This window comes from Apodemus sylvaticus, chromosome 3, assembly GCF_947179515.1.
Source record: "Apodemus sylvaticus chromosome 3, mApoSyl1.1, whole genome shotgun sequence".
NCBI classification, from domain to species: domain Eukaryota; kingdom Metazoa; phylum Chordata; class Mammalia; order Rodentia; family Muridae; genus Apodemus; species Apodemus sylvaticus.
In genome coordinates this window covers 148,196,436-148,206,963 of record NC_067474.1, presented here as the reverse complement: position 1 = coordinate 148,206,963, position 10,528 = coordinate 148,196,436, and the positions used below count along the sequence as shown (strand labels likewise).

General features: G+C 54.1%; 1 protein-coding gene across 1 annotated transcript in view; it reads left to right on the top strand.

Annotated features, from left to right (window-relative positions):
* Positions 1–4,407: 4,407 nt before the first annotated feature.
* The window catches only part of Man1c1 (mannosidase alpha class 1C member 1), a 142,247-nt gene continuing 136,126 nt past the window's right edge, over positions 4,408–10,528 (top strand). The window contains exon 1 of the mRNA XM_052177711.1: positions 4,408–4,936. Coding sequence (XP_052033671.1) covers positions 4,412–4,936 — 525 coding nt within the window. The 5' untranslated portion in view covers positions 4,408–4,411. The remainder of the gene's footprint in view (positions 4,937–10,528) is intronic.

Sequence of the window (10,528 nt, the reverse complement as noted above, 5' to 3'; positions counted from 1 at the left end):
TGTACACACATGAACCTGCACACATGAGAACAATCCCCCGACCCCATGGCATGCGAGGCGCGCTGTCAGAAAGGGCTGCTGTTCTCCTGGGCAGGAAGAGAGTGAAGCACACAGCACAGCCTGGCGCCACTTGGTTCCTTCCTGACAGGCCAACTCCATCTGTGTTGCGTTTCAGAGAAGACTCCCCTTGAAGGCAAGTTTTCTGTGCTATGCAGGGCAGCACTCCCAGACCCTCTGCCCTTGGCACATAGTAGGTGCTCAGTGTAGTTCCTTACTGGATGAGTGTGTCAGTAGCAAAGGATCCACGATCTGGCCATCTTGGTGCAGGAAACCAGATTTGTGGGATCGCTACCGGCTCATTTGAGTGAGTGTTTGTGAATAGAACAGCTTTGTAGAAATGCTGTTGGGTTCTGTTTCCAGCCCAACTGAGAAAGATGCTGAGATGGGTCACCGAATGTGACATGTGGCTGGGCTGAGGCATGCTTCAATAGTGGGGAAGACAGCATCCCTGAGACCGTCTTGGAGGCCATTGCCAGGAGGGTAGGTATGAGCTCATGGACTGAGTGACGGTCTAGCCTCTGCTGCACAGGCGGTATTACTAACCTACTGTGGGTTTGTGTGGAGCTGGAGGGTCAGGAAATACCCAGGGAGGCCCTGAGGGTGAGCCGAGATAGGTTTCTTTTGCTCTGGACTGCTGGGGCTTCCAGTTCTGGGGTCTTCAAGCTCAGATGGAGGCCTACCTATACTACTCACCCCTTTCCCCGAGCTCAGGGATGCTGACTTGGACTGGGACTGTGTCTACGGCTCGCCTGGGCTCTAGCCTCCACACTCACACGAGTCAAGCTCTCGGAACAAACCTGTCTCTCTACTGGTTCTGTTTTCCAGAAGAACCTTGACTAAGACGAAGATATATTTGCGTCTCCCAAATCTCGCCAAGCCTTTTGTAAGACGAGGCTATTGATAATGCTCACCAAGTAAGGTTGTTCTGAAGAGTCGATGAAGAGTTACCTGGAAAGAGTTCCCTGTTCTTCCTTGAGCCCCACCTTCCCCTTCTGTAAATGGGTATCTACCCATCACTCACTCACTCAGCAGACACAGCGTTTACGACTCAGGGAAGTAGCTGGGTGGCGGAGGGCGGCGGCTGTGGTGGCGCAAGCCTTTATCCCAGCATTCGGAAGGCAGAGGCAGGCAGATCTCTGAGTACCAGACCATCCTGGTCTACACAGGAGGGAACACCGTCTTGAAAAACAAACAAACAAAAATAAAAACAAATAAACAAAAACCTCCCAACCCGAGGGAAGTCACAGAGGCCCGCAGGCTCTAGTTCTTGCTGTGAGGGTCTCTGTCGATGACAGAGTACAGAACATTGATAGACAAACAGCCAGAGGGAGAAGAGCATTAGCATTATGTGTGGTTCTACAGGGGCTAGAGGTGTGGGTGAGGACACCTCAGGGTCTCGGAGAGCTAGCTGGCAAGTGTGTAAAGGGTATAGGGCCACCAGCTTGTGTGTGTGTGTGTGTGTACCATCGACATCATGTCAGTGTGAAATGGACAACGGAGTAGTCCCCTGTAGGTTCTGATTGTGCACTCCACGTGCCTCTATGGCGCGACTTAAGCCCCTGGTTCAGGGAGGGGTTGGGAAGTCCCCTAGAATGAGCACACAAAACAGACTTCTTGTTTTCAATCTTTCCAGTGACCTCCCTGTCCAATACACACCCACACACTCACACCCACACTTACATACATACTCACTCTCACAGCTATACACACTCACTCACACTTATACACACTCATATACACTCTCACACACACACTGTCTCTTTGCTTCTCTCTCTCTTTCTCTCTCAGTGCAGACAAGCTGACATTAAAACATTAAAGCCTTGGTCCCTGCCTTGGTTTCTCCAAGTGCACACTGGCAGTCTCCTGTAGGATCCACTGAGAAGCTTGGGCAAGGGAGACATGCAGGAGACCAGGCTAGGCCTCTGGTCTCCTGCACCTCAGGAGCACATACATGCTTACCTCACACACTAGCCAACTCCAGGGAACCGACTCCTGCCAGCTAGACTCATAAGAGACTGAAACATTTGAGCTAGAAATTTACATATAAGCCAGGTGTATTAGGAGAAATTATTCATCTCCGGTGACCAAAAAAATATTTGCACCTGTTCCCGACAGTAGTCTTTTATCTTTTATTTTCAGCAGAGAGAAATGTATCTGCCAGGGGTATTTAAATGTCAGGAGTGGGCGTGTTGGCAATGGTTTGGCCAGGGTTAGAAGGAAGCCTCAGCGGCCCATTTGCAGTAGGCCTCAGGGAAGAAGCGAGATTTATGAGGTGAGAGCCCGCCTGGGCTGTCTCCTCCCCAGGAGAGGCGGCCCTGCAGTATTTTCCATCTTGTCAACGCCGAGTTTCATTTTAAATTGCAGCTGAAAGCAGATATTTTCCCCCTTGCCTATTACACCTCCTAATTTGTCTCTCCCTATGCTAGTGTCTCTATAGAGTGTTTTGCAGGAGCGACCCACACAGCAGTGTTATTTTGGCCCCTGGTGAGGTTTAACAGCAAAGGAAAGACTCAAGTCCATGGATGCCTGTGCCTTGGGGCAGGGGCACACGTGTCTGACAACACTTACCTGTGTATGTGTGGGCTTGTGGAGGTGTCTCTGGGTATGCCTGTGCACATGTCAATGTTTGCATATACAGACCTGTCTAGATACACTTTGGCATAATTGCTAGGGTGTCTGTGATGAAATTAATCGTATATTTGCATGTAAGCACACACCCACGCGGCAGCCTCTGTGTGCATAAAAATGCAAATATTCACATACATGCATATCTCTATGTATGACTCGTGCATGTGTCCAGGTTCTTGTGTCTCTCACTGTCTGTCTGTTCCTCTCTTTTCTTGCTTCTTATGTTAGCATCTCCCGCCAACCCCACCCAAGGGCCTTGGTCGCTTTTTTGGTGGCGGTCTGCGAGGAAGCCTGGAAATACTGATTCGGCCAGACCTAACCGCGGCCACAGCTCTCGGTTTGGTTCAGCCATCCCCCAACACCCCCCCATTCCCGCCCAGACCGCGGCTGGTCTGAGCTCTGAGTATCCCCGGCTACCAGCAACCTGGCAATCCCCGGCCGGTGCTGAGAAGTGACAGAGTCGCCCAACGATGGGCAGCGCCTTCCAGACCAACCTGGTCTCTGGGCTCTTCCGGGGGAGACCGAAACAGAGCGGCGCAAGGCGGAGGTGGGCGGTGGAGGGGGCGTCTCGGGCTCTTGGAGTCCAGCGAATGCTGGGCAGAAACCAATGGGTGACTGTGGCCCATCGGGGATCCCTCGGAAGCAGCCAATGACCTCGCTCCGCTCTGCACCCCGCCCTCTCCACAGCGCGCAGCTGGACCATTGGAGCTAGCAGGATGGGGGAGCGCAGCTCCAGCACCCGGAGCGGGAGGCGTGGCCCAGACTAGGACCCGCCCATCTCCCCCGGCTAGGTTCCCCATTGGCCGGACTGCAGCGCCGCGGCGGGCGGAGAGGAGGGGCGCGAGGCGCGCTGTGGGCGGGGACCGAGGGCGTGGTTGGCGGGGGGCGGGGCAGCGGCGCTGTCGCAGTGAGAGCCCGAGCGGCGGCGGCCCGTCTGGAGCTGCAGCGGGCGAGCCTGCGCGACTAGCGGAGCCGCGGGGCCGGGAACAGGTGATCGCAGCGGGAGACCCGCGCCCTCCCGAGTTGCGGCGCCCGAGCCAGCGCTTCCCGTCTCAGCGGCAGCCTTCCAGCTCCGGGCTGACAGAGGCCAGCTGCAGGCTTCGCACGCGCTTCCCGGGTTTCCCTCTCCCGGCGCGAGCATCTGAAGCCCCTGGGTCCCGCGCAGCCTCGGGAGCGGCAGCCGCGCGCGGCGGAGCAAAGTTGTGGACGTGTCCCGACTGCCGGGCCCTGCGCCGTCACCACCGGCTGGGCGCGCGCTCTAGGAGCGGTGCTCGCCCTGCAGCCCCGGGGGCTCCCTTTTGCAAACTGCTTCAGAGGCTGAAACTTCGGGTGTCGGCGGGTCGGGGCCTGCGTCGTGCGCACCCTCCGCGAGGGCGTCGCGAACGGCATGTGACCACTCCGGCGCGGGAAGGCTCGGGAGGGCGCGGGCTCCGTGGACCAGGCGGAGGACAGGCTGCGGCACACGGCGGGCCCGGGCTCCAGCCTAGCAGCCCCCCTCGCCCGGGCCCCGCCGAGGCCGCCGCGCCCCCGCCCCCGCGCGGGAGGATTCGCTCCAAACTCCCTGAACTTCGGGCGGGTCCCGAAGCGGCGGCCTCGAGGTGCGCAGCCCTGCTCGGGGACCCCAGCCACTGCCACTTGGCGCTTGCTCCCCATCCTTGAGGACTCTGAGGACTCCCGGGGCCCCGGGCGGAGCTGACAGCCCCCTGCTGCTGGCCGCGCCGCGATGCTGGTGAGGAAAGTGCCGGGCTTCGTCCCGGCCTCGCCGTGGGGGCTGCGGCTGCCGCAGAAGTTCCTTTTCCTGCTCTTCCTCTCGGGCCTCGTCACCCTGTGCTTCGGCGCCCTGTTCCTGCTGCCCCACTCCTCTCGCCTCAAGCGCCTCTTCTCGGCCTCGCGGACCCAACAGCCCGGCCTGGAGGTGATGGCCGAAATCGCCGGCCACCACTCGGTGTCAGAGCAAGAGCCACCTCCCAACCCTGCCCCTGCGGCTCCGGCCCCGGGTGAGGACGATCCCGACCGCCTGGTCGGAGTCCTCCGTAGGAAAGGGTGGCTGCGGCGAACCCGCCCCACCGGGCCCCGGGAGGAGGGCAACAGGGTTGCAGCCCTCAGGCCGCAGGAAGAGAGCGTCCGGTTCAATTTCGACTACAATGGTTTCCGCAGCCGCCTTAGACACCCGGTCTTGGGGACAAGGACTGATGAGAGTAAGGAGTCTCAGAGTCTAGTGCGAGCTCAGCGAGAGAAAATCAAAGAGGTAAGCACCCCTCCCTCTCAACACACACCTCCCGCCAAGGCTTCTAGCTTCAAGCCTTTCCCCACCTTCTTGGCCTTTCCTGGCTCCTGGTCTACCCGAAACCCTTAAGGCACAACGCAGCACCGCCCTTCAATCCAAAGTTACTCTCTCCTTGGTGCATACTTTAGGGTAACTAGCCTAGTTCGTGGCTCCTACCCAACCTCCAGGTGGATTTCTTTTTCCCCTTGAGTTCCCAGGCCTGGTGGGGCTCCAGGCTTTCCCTGATGGGTTGCTAGTAGGAGTGGATTCTAGGTCCTTAGTTTGTGTTTGTGCAGGAGGGAGCCACTAGAAACCCTCTCCCTTACTGTATGTCTTTTAAAGTCTTGACTTCTTCTAAGCTCCAGCCGGCTGTGGAAAAACCAAGACCTATGAGGTTATTTGGTGTCCTGTTTTGTAATCTCTCAGCATCTTGCAGAGCAGAGATCTCAAGCATTCCTGCTAACTGCCTCTATCGAGCGTGGCCACAATTGTACATAATTGCATGTGAAAGACGAAGGAGTAATCAATAAAGCAGTGGTAATGTTACAGAAGCTCTGAGGTTATTGGCTTAATGAGGCGGGTCTTGGACTGGTTCCCCCGTAAGGAGAGGGCTGCAGAGGGATTTAGAAGGATCACTTAGACTTGAGTCACAGACTTAAGTTTTAAGACATCAAAAACAAACACGGCTTGGAACCGGCTTGGAACCGGCTTGGAACCGGCTTGCCGACCATTGCCAAGAGGCCACTGGTAGCTGGAGTGTACTGCCCCACCCCAGCTAAGAGTGGCCTGTGTGAGATGCTTGGCCAGCTTAGCAGAGGGGGCTGCAGTGACACCCCCGGACCACAAGGGGGCTGTGAGCAAGCGCTGGGCCAGGGTCTCCCCCCTGGAAAGAAGAGGATGCTTTCCCCCTTCCTGGGGACCCAGAAGAAAAGCATTGCTTCAGTCTGGACCTCCGAGTTTGCTGCAGGAAGTCAGCAGGGCTGTCTCCATTTCTAGAGAGAGCAGGCAGCACCATTAGGGTCTCTGCTGCCAAGATCTTCCAGAGCTGTTAGGGGGACTTGGCTACCCCTTCCTCTGTGGGAGCTGGCCTTCTTGTCAGCACCTCTCTCATCATCATTGACGGCTGCTGATACCCCAAGGTGCTGTGCTGAGCCCTGTTTGAGATTCTATATACGCAATCCCAGGACATGTGGGAACCACACACGAGCTAAGTCCTCAGTGTGTGCCTGCTTGTGTGTGCACGCGAGCGACTTCAATTCCACAGTTTCACTCACTCTCAAAGGTTAATCAAAGACTAGAATTTAGAACAGTTAAGCTAGATCCATCATTTCTGCCCTTTCTGTTAAGGGGTTTCTTGTCTTCAGTTCACCTGGGCCACCTGCCTCTCCCTGTCCTGAAACTCTTAACACAGCCCCACTTTCCACCCTTCCAAACCTCTCTGGCGGGCCACAGCCCCCTCCCCAACCCAGTGAGATCACACATACATCTCGTGCATGCCGTCTCTCATGGGATGCCTAGAGCTGCCAAGAAATTGTCAAAAAGATCTCCGAAAGCGTTGGGAATTCTCCAGTGTGGGAGAGGTAGAAGGAGCTCGTTCTGAAAGCCTGGGCTAGAACCTTCTGAGAGCCTCCCTGGTAGGGCATGGCCAGGGGGCGGGCATGGGGGTAGGGGAGCACTTTGGCGGCCTCCTGGAGGGGATCTTGGTCCTGTCCATGTTGAGACAGCCTTTGTTACTAGCAGAGGCTGGTGCTCCCCACTTGCTGCAGTGACTGGAGCTGGTAGGAGGCGGGAGCACTGTAGGCTGTTCAGGTGGGTGTGGCTGGGGCTGGTAGGAGGTGGGAGCACTGTACACCGTGCAGGTGGGCGTGAGGTAACGGAGTGGGAGGAGGGCTGCACGGTGCCCGGTATCTGGATGTGTCGTGTGTCATCTCCTCACACCTCTGGTTGTAGCTAGAGGCATGCTTGTGGTTCCTCACAACTGCTGTTGTACAACCTTGCTCCGCCTGCAGATTGCAAGCTCCTTCGAGTGGTGGGCTCAGGGCTGTCTTCGCCGTTATGTTTGGGGACCTGTGGTCTTCCCAGGCTCCTTGGCTTTGAACCCTGCCCTGTGTCACCATCCTGAAAATGGTGTCTTAGAAATTAAGACACAGTGACTGTGTCCGTTGTCCCATCAGAGGAGGCATCCTGCTGGAGGTGTCTGTCCACCGGTCTCCTTCAGTTTCTCTCTGTGTCAAGGCCTAGAGGGTGGGTCATTTTAAAGGTGCCTGTTTTCCGAAAAGGGACCGTGGCATTTGTCTCTGGCTTGTTTATTTCCAGACACGGATTGATTAGACCCAAGGAGAAGAGGAGAGCTAGCATCAGATAAAAAGAGACCTGTTCTTATAAGATGAGGTTTTTGAAAGTGAAAGTAACTATCAGGACAGAATCAGAAAGAGTGACGGATGAGAGTGGACGGAAACTGGACAGACACTCCGGCTCCGGAACAAGTCAATGTCTTTGTGGACATTCTGGTGTGAGAGATGGATGTGGCTGTTGATAAGATGGGTTGAGGTCACAGCTTCTGGTTATCCATGTGTCAGGGCATATTTTCTCACCCTCCCGTCCCGGTGTTGAAGCTGTAGCTGTTGGCGATGGGGGACCGAGAGAATGTGGGTTGGCTTCTTAGCTCAGCTGACAGCTGTCTGTCTTTGGGGAAGCCACGCCCCTTCCTGCCTGGACTTTCCTGTAAGACTGGATGATAGGCTGTTGGTGGAAGAGGGTCCGCCCTCGGCCCCTCTGTAGACTTCAAAAGCCCGTCAGCGAGGTCTTAGCATTGACCTTTCTCTTTCTTATACCTCGTCCCATGAGGTCTAGTGGAATCATGTAGTGATGGTTTTGACGGCTGTGATGATGTGTCCCTTGCTTGCACCTACGAATAGCTATCTAAATGTGGGTTCATTTAATTATTCCCAGAACTCATATTGAACTTGGGGGGGAGATGGGGTCGAATGGCTTGCAGCTTGGGCTGGAGAAGGGCAAAGATGGCTGGGATGCTTAATGGTGCTCTGAGGACCGTACAACCCCACAGGGATGCTTGACATCGTGGTATGATGTCATCGATACCTGTGTTGGGATGTAGTCATAGCTGTCCTGGGACGTGTGCAGCCTGAGGGCTGCAGGGTGGACACGTCCGATAGGGAGCAGGAGTCCATTGGTCTGTGGATTCAAATTCAGGTTTTTCCCAACGAGAGTTGGAAATGGGCAGCCGGTTAGCATCACATTCCAGGGAAATAATTTGCACAGTTTATGATCTCATGATGGTTGGTTGCTGAGCTGAAAACCCTCGTGGGTCCCTCCCAGTGAAGGGAGGGAGTAGGTGGTCCAGAGTCGTGATACTGGGCCCTGGTTTTCGGTATCCCCCTAGCTTACTCGCTACTTTTGAAAAAAAAAACTATAGGAAGGATCATTTCTTCTGTTCCTCGCCCCAGAGTGCTTGCCTAGGCAGAGAAGGACCTGGATTGAATTTCGGTGTCCTTGGCTGGTTAGCCCCAGACCCTCGTGTGTTGCCTCACAGCAGTTTTGCAAAGATGCCATCCTGGGCTCAACTCTGACCTTGGTCTGGGTCTTGGTCTTATATGACAAAGCCAACAGACTAGGACTCAGGGGCACTGTTCTCCGCCCCAGGCCCCGCCCCCATGTTTGCCGCTGTGTCTGTGGGTCTGCCCTGGTCCCTAGGACATTTAGTTGTCTCAGCTACTTGAATATTGATCCAGCTTTATTAAAGATCTGTACGTTGGGTTGGGGAGATTGGTCAGTTGGTGAAGTGCTTGAGGACCTGAGTTTGAGCCTCAGAAGCCATGAGGGAAAGACAGAGCTTGGTGCCAGGTCCTTATCTCGGTCATGGGGAGGTAGAGACAGATGGTCTTCAGGACTTGTTGTCCAGTCAGCCTGGTCTACTGGGCAATGAAGAGACCCATTGGTTTTTCTTTAAAGGGTGTTTCTGCGTAGCCTCACTGTCCTGGAACTCACCTTATAGACCAGGCTGGCCTCGAACTCATAGAGATGAGCCTGCCTGTGGCTTCCGAATGCTGGGATTAAAGGCATGTACCATCACTGCCCGGCTAAGAGACCCATCTTTTAAAAAAAGTAGAAAAAAAACCCAACCCAACCCAAACCAAAAGTCGGGTTAAGTCATCTGCTGCTAAGCTGGACACCTCGGTTTTGATCCCTGAGACCCACATGGTGGATGGAGAGAACTATTTCCAGATGTTATCCCTGACCTTCACTGATGAGCTGAGGTGCTGCGGCACATGTCTGGCATCCCTCCCCGTTGGCAAAAGAAATAAATATAAAAAGAATTGCTGTTTTGTTTTTAAGATTTATTTATTTATTTATTTATTTATTTATTTATTTATTTATTTTATGTGAATCTGTCTTCATACATGCCAGAAGAGGGCATTGGACCCCATTACAGATGGCTGTGAGCCACCATGTGGTTGCTGGGAATTGAACTCAGGACCTCTGGAAGAGCAGTCAGTGCTCTTAACCACTGAGCCATCTCTCCAGCCCCTGCTGTTCTTTTTTTTTTTTTTTAATTTTTATTTATTTATTTATGAAATGTTCTTTGTGTATATATGGTATCTGTCAGAAGAGGGCATCTGATCCCATTACAGATGGTTGTGAGGTTGCTGGGATTTGAACTCAGGACCTCTGGAAGAGCAACATCCAGTGTTCTTAACCACTGAGCCACCTCTCTAGCCCCCAAGAATTGCTGTTCTTACAAGACAAGCAAAAGCAAGATGGATAACACCGACTACCTGAGGTTGACCTCTGGCCTCTGTAGGCACACATACATGTGCATGCGTGCCCTCCTCCTAATGTGTACCACATGTGTATAAACACACAAAAAGATCTGCAAATGAACAGTTAAGGCTGTTGGTAGTTGAGACTGGATCTTTGCCCCAAGATCCCCTGGAATTTCCATGGAAGGAGGCAGGGATGTCTTTAGCCATGCTTAAGGGCTGAACAGCTCAGCTAAAGAGATTGGCTAGACGTATCAGTAATTTTCCAAGGCGGAGCTCCTGTGAATGAACTCTTTCCTGCCTGGATAGCAGGTACCTGGAAGATCCTTTTTAATTATTCCAAAGTGCCTTTGGCTTGGCAAGACATAGCCCTCGCTCTACCCTTGGGGCCAGCCACCTCGAGCCTCCAGGATACTGCTGACTGTGACAGGCAGTGGTGTCGTCTTGTCGAGTGATCTTTGCTCCTCATTAGTAGGCTGGTTCATTAGTCATGTGTGGTTTCTCTGTATCTTTGATTTATCATCACTGGTACCGGGGACAGGTAGGAAAATTAAAAGGCCCTGTGTTCTTTGTAGCATGTAAGCATTGGAGCCTGGGAGATGCACAGGATAATTAATATTAGGAATGGCTTGGATCGAAACGGCTTTGCCGGGAAGAGTCGGCTTGCAGACCCATGAAGATCCTTTCAGTCTTTCTTGCTCCTCTGATTCCTTCCTGCCTAGCTGTGCAGTTCACTCACGTAGATGGAGACTGACTGTAATAACTGGACACATCCCTCAGGAGACTTGTATCC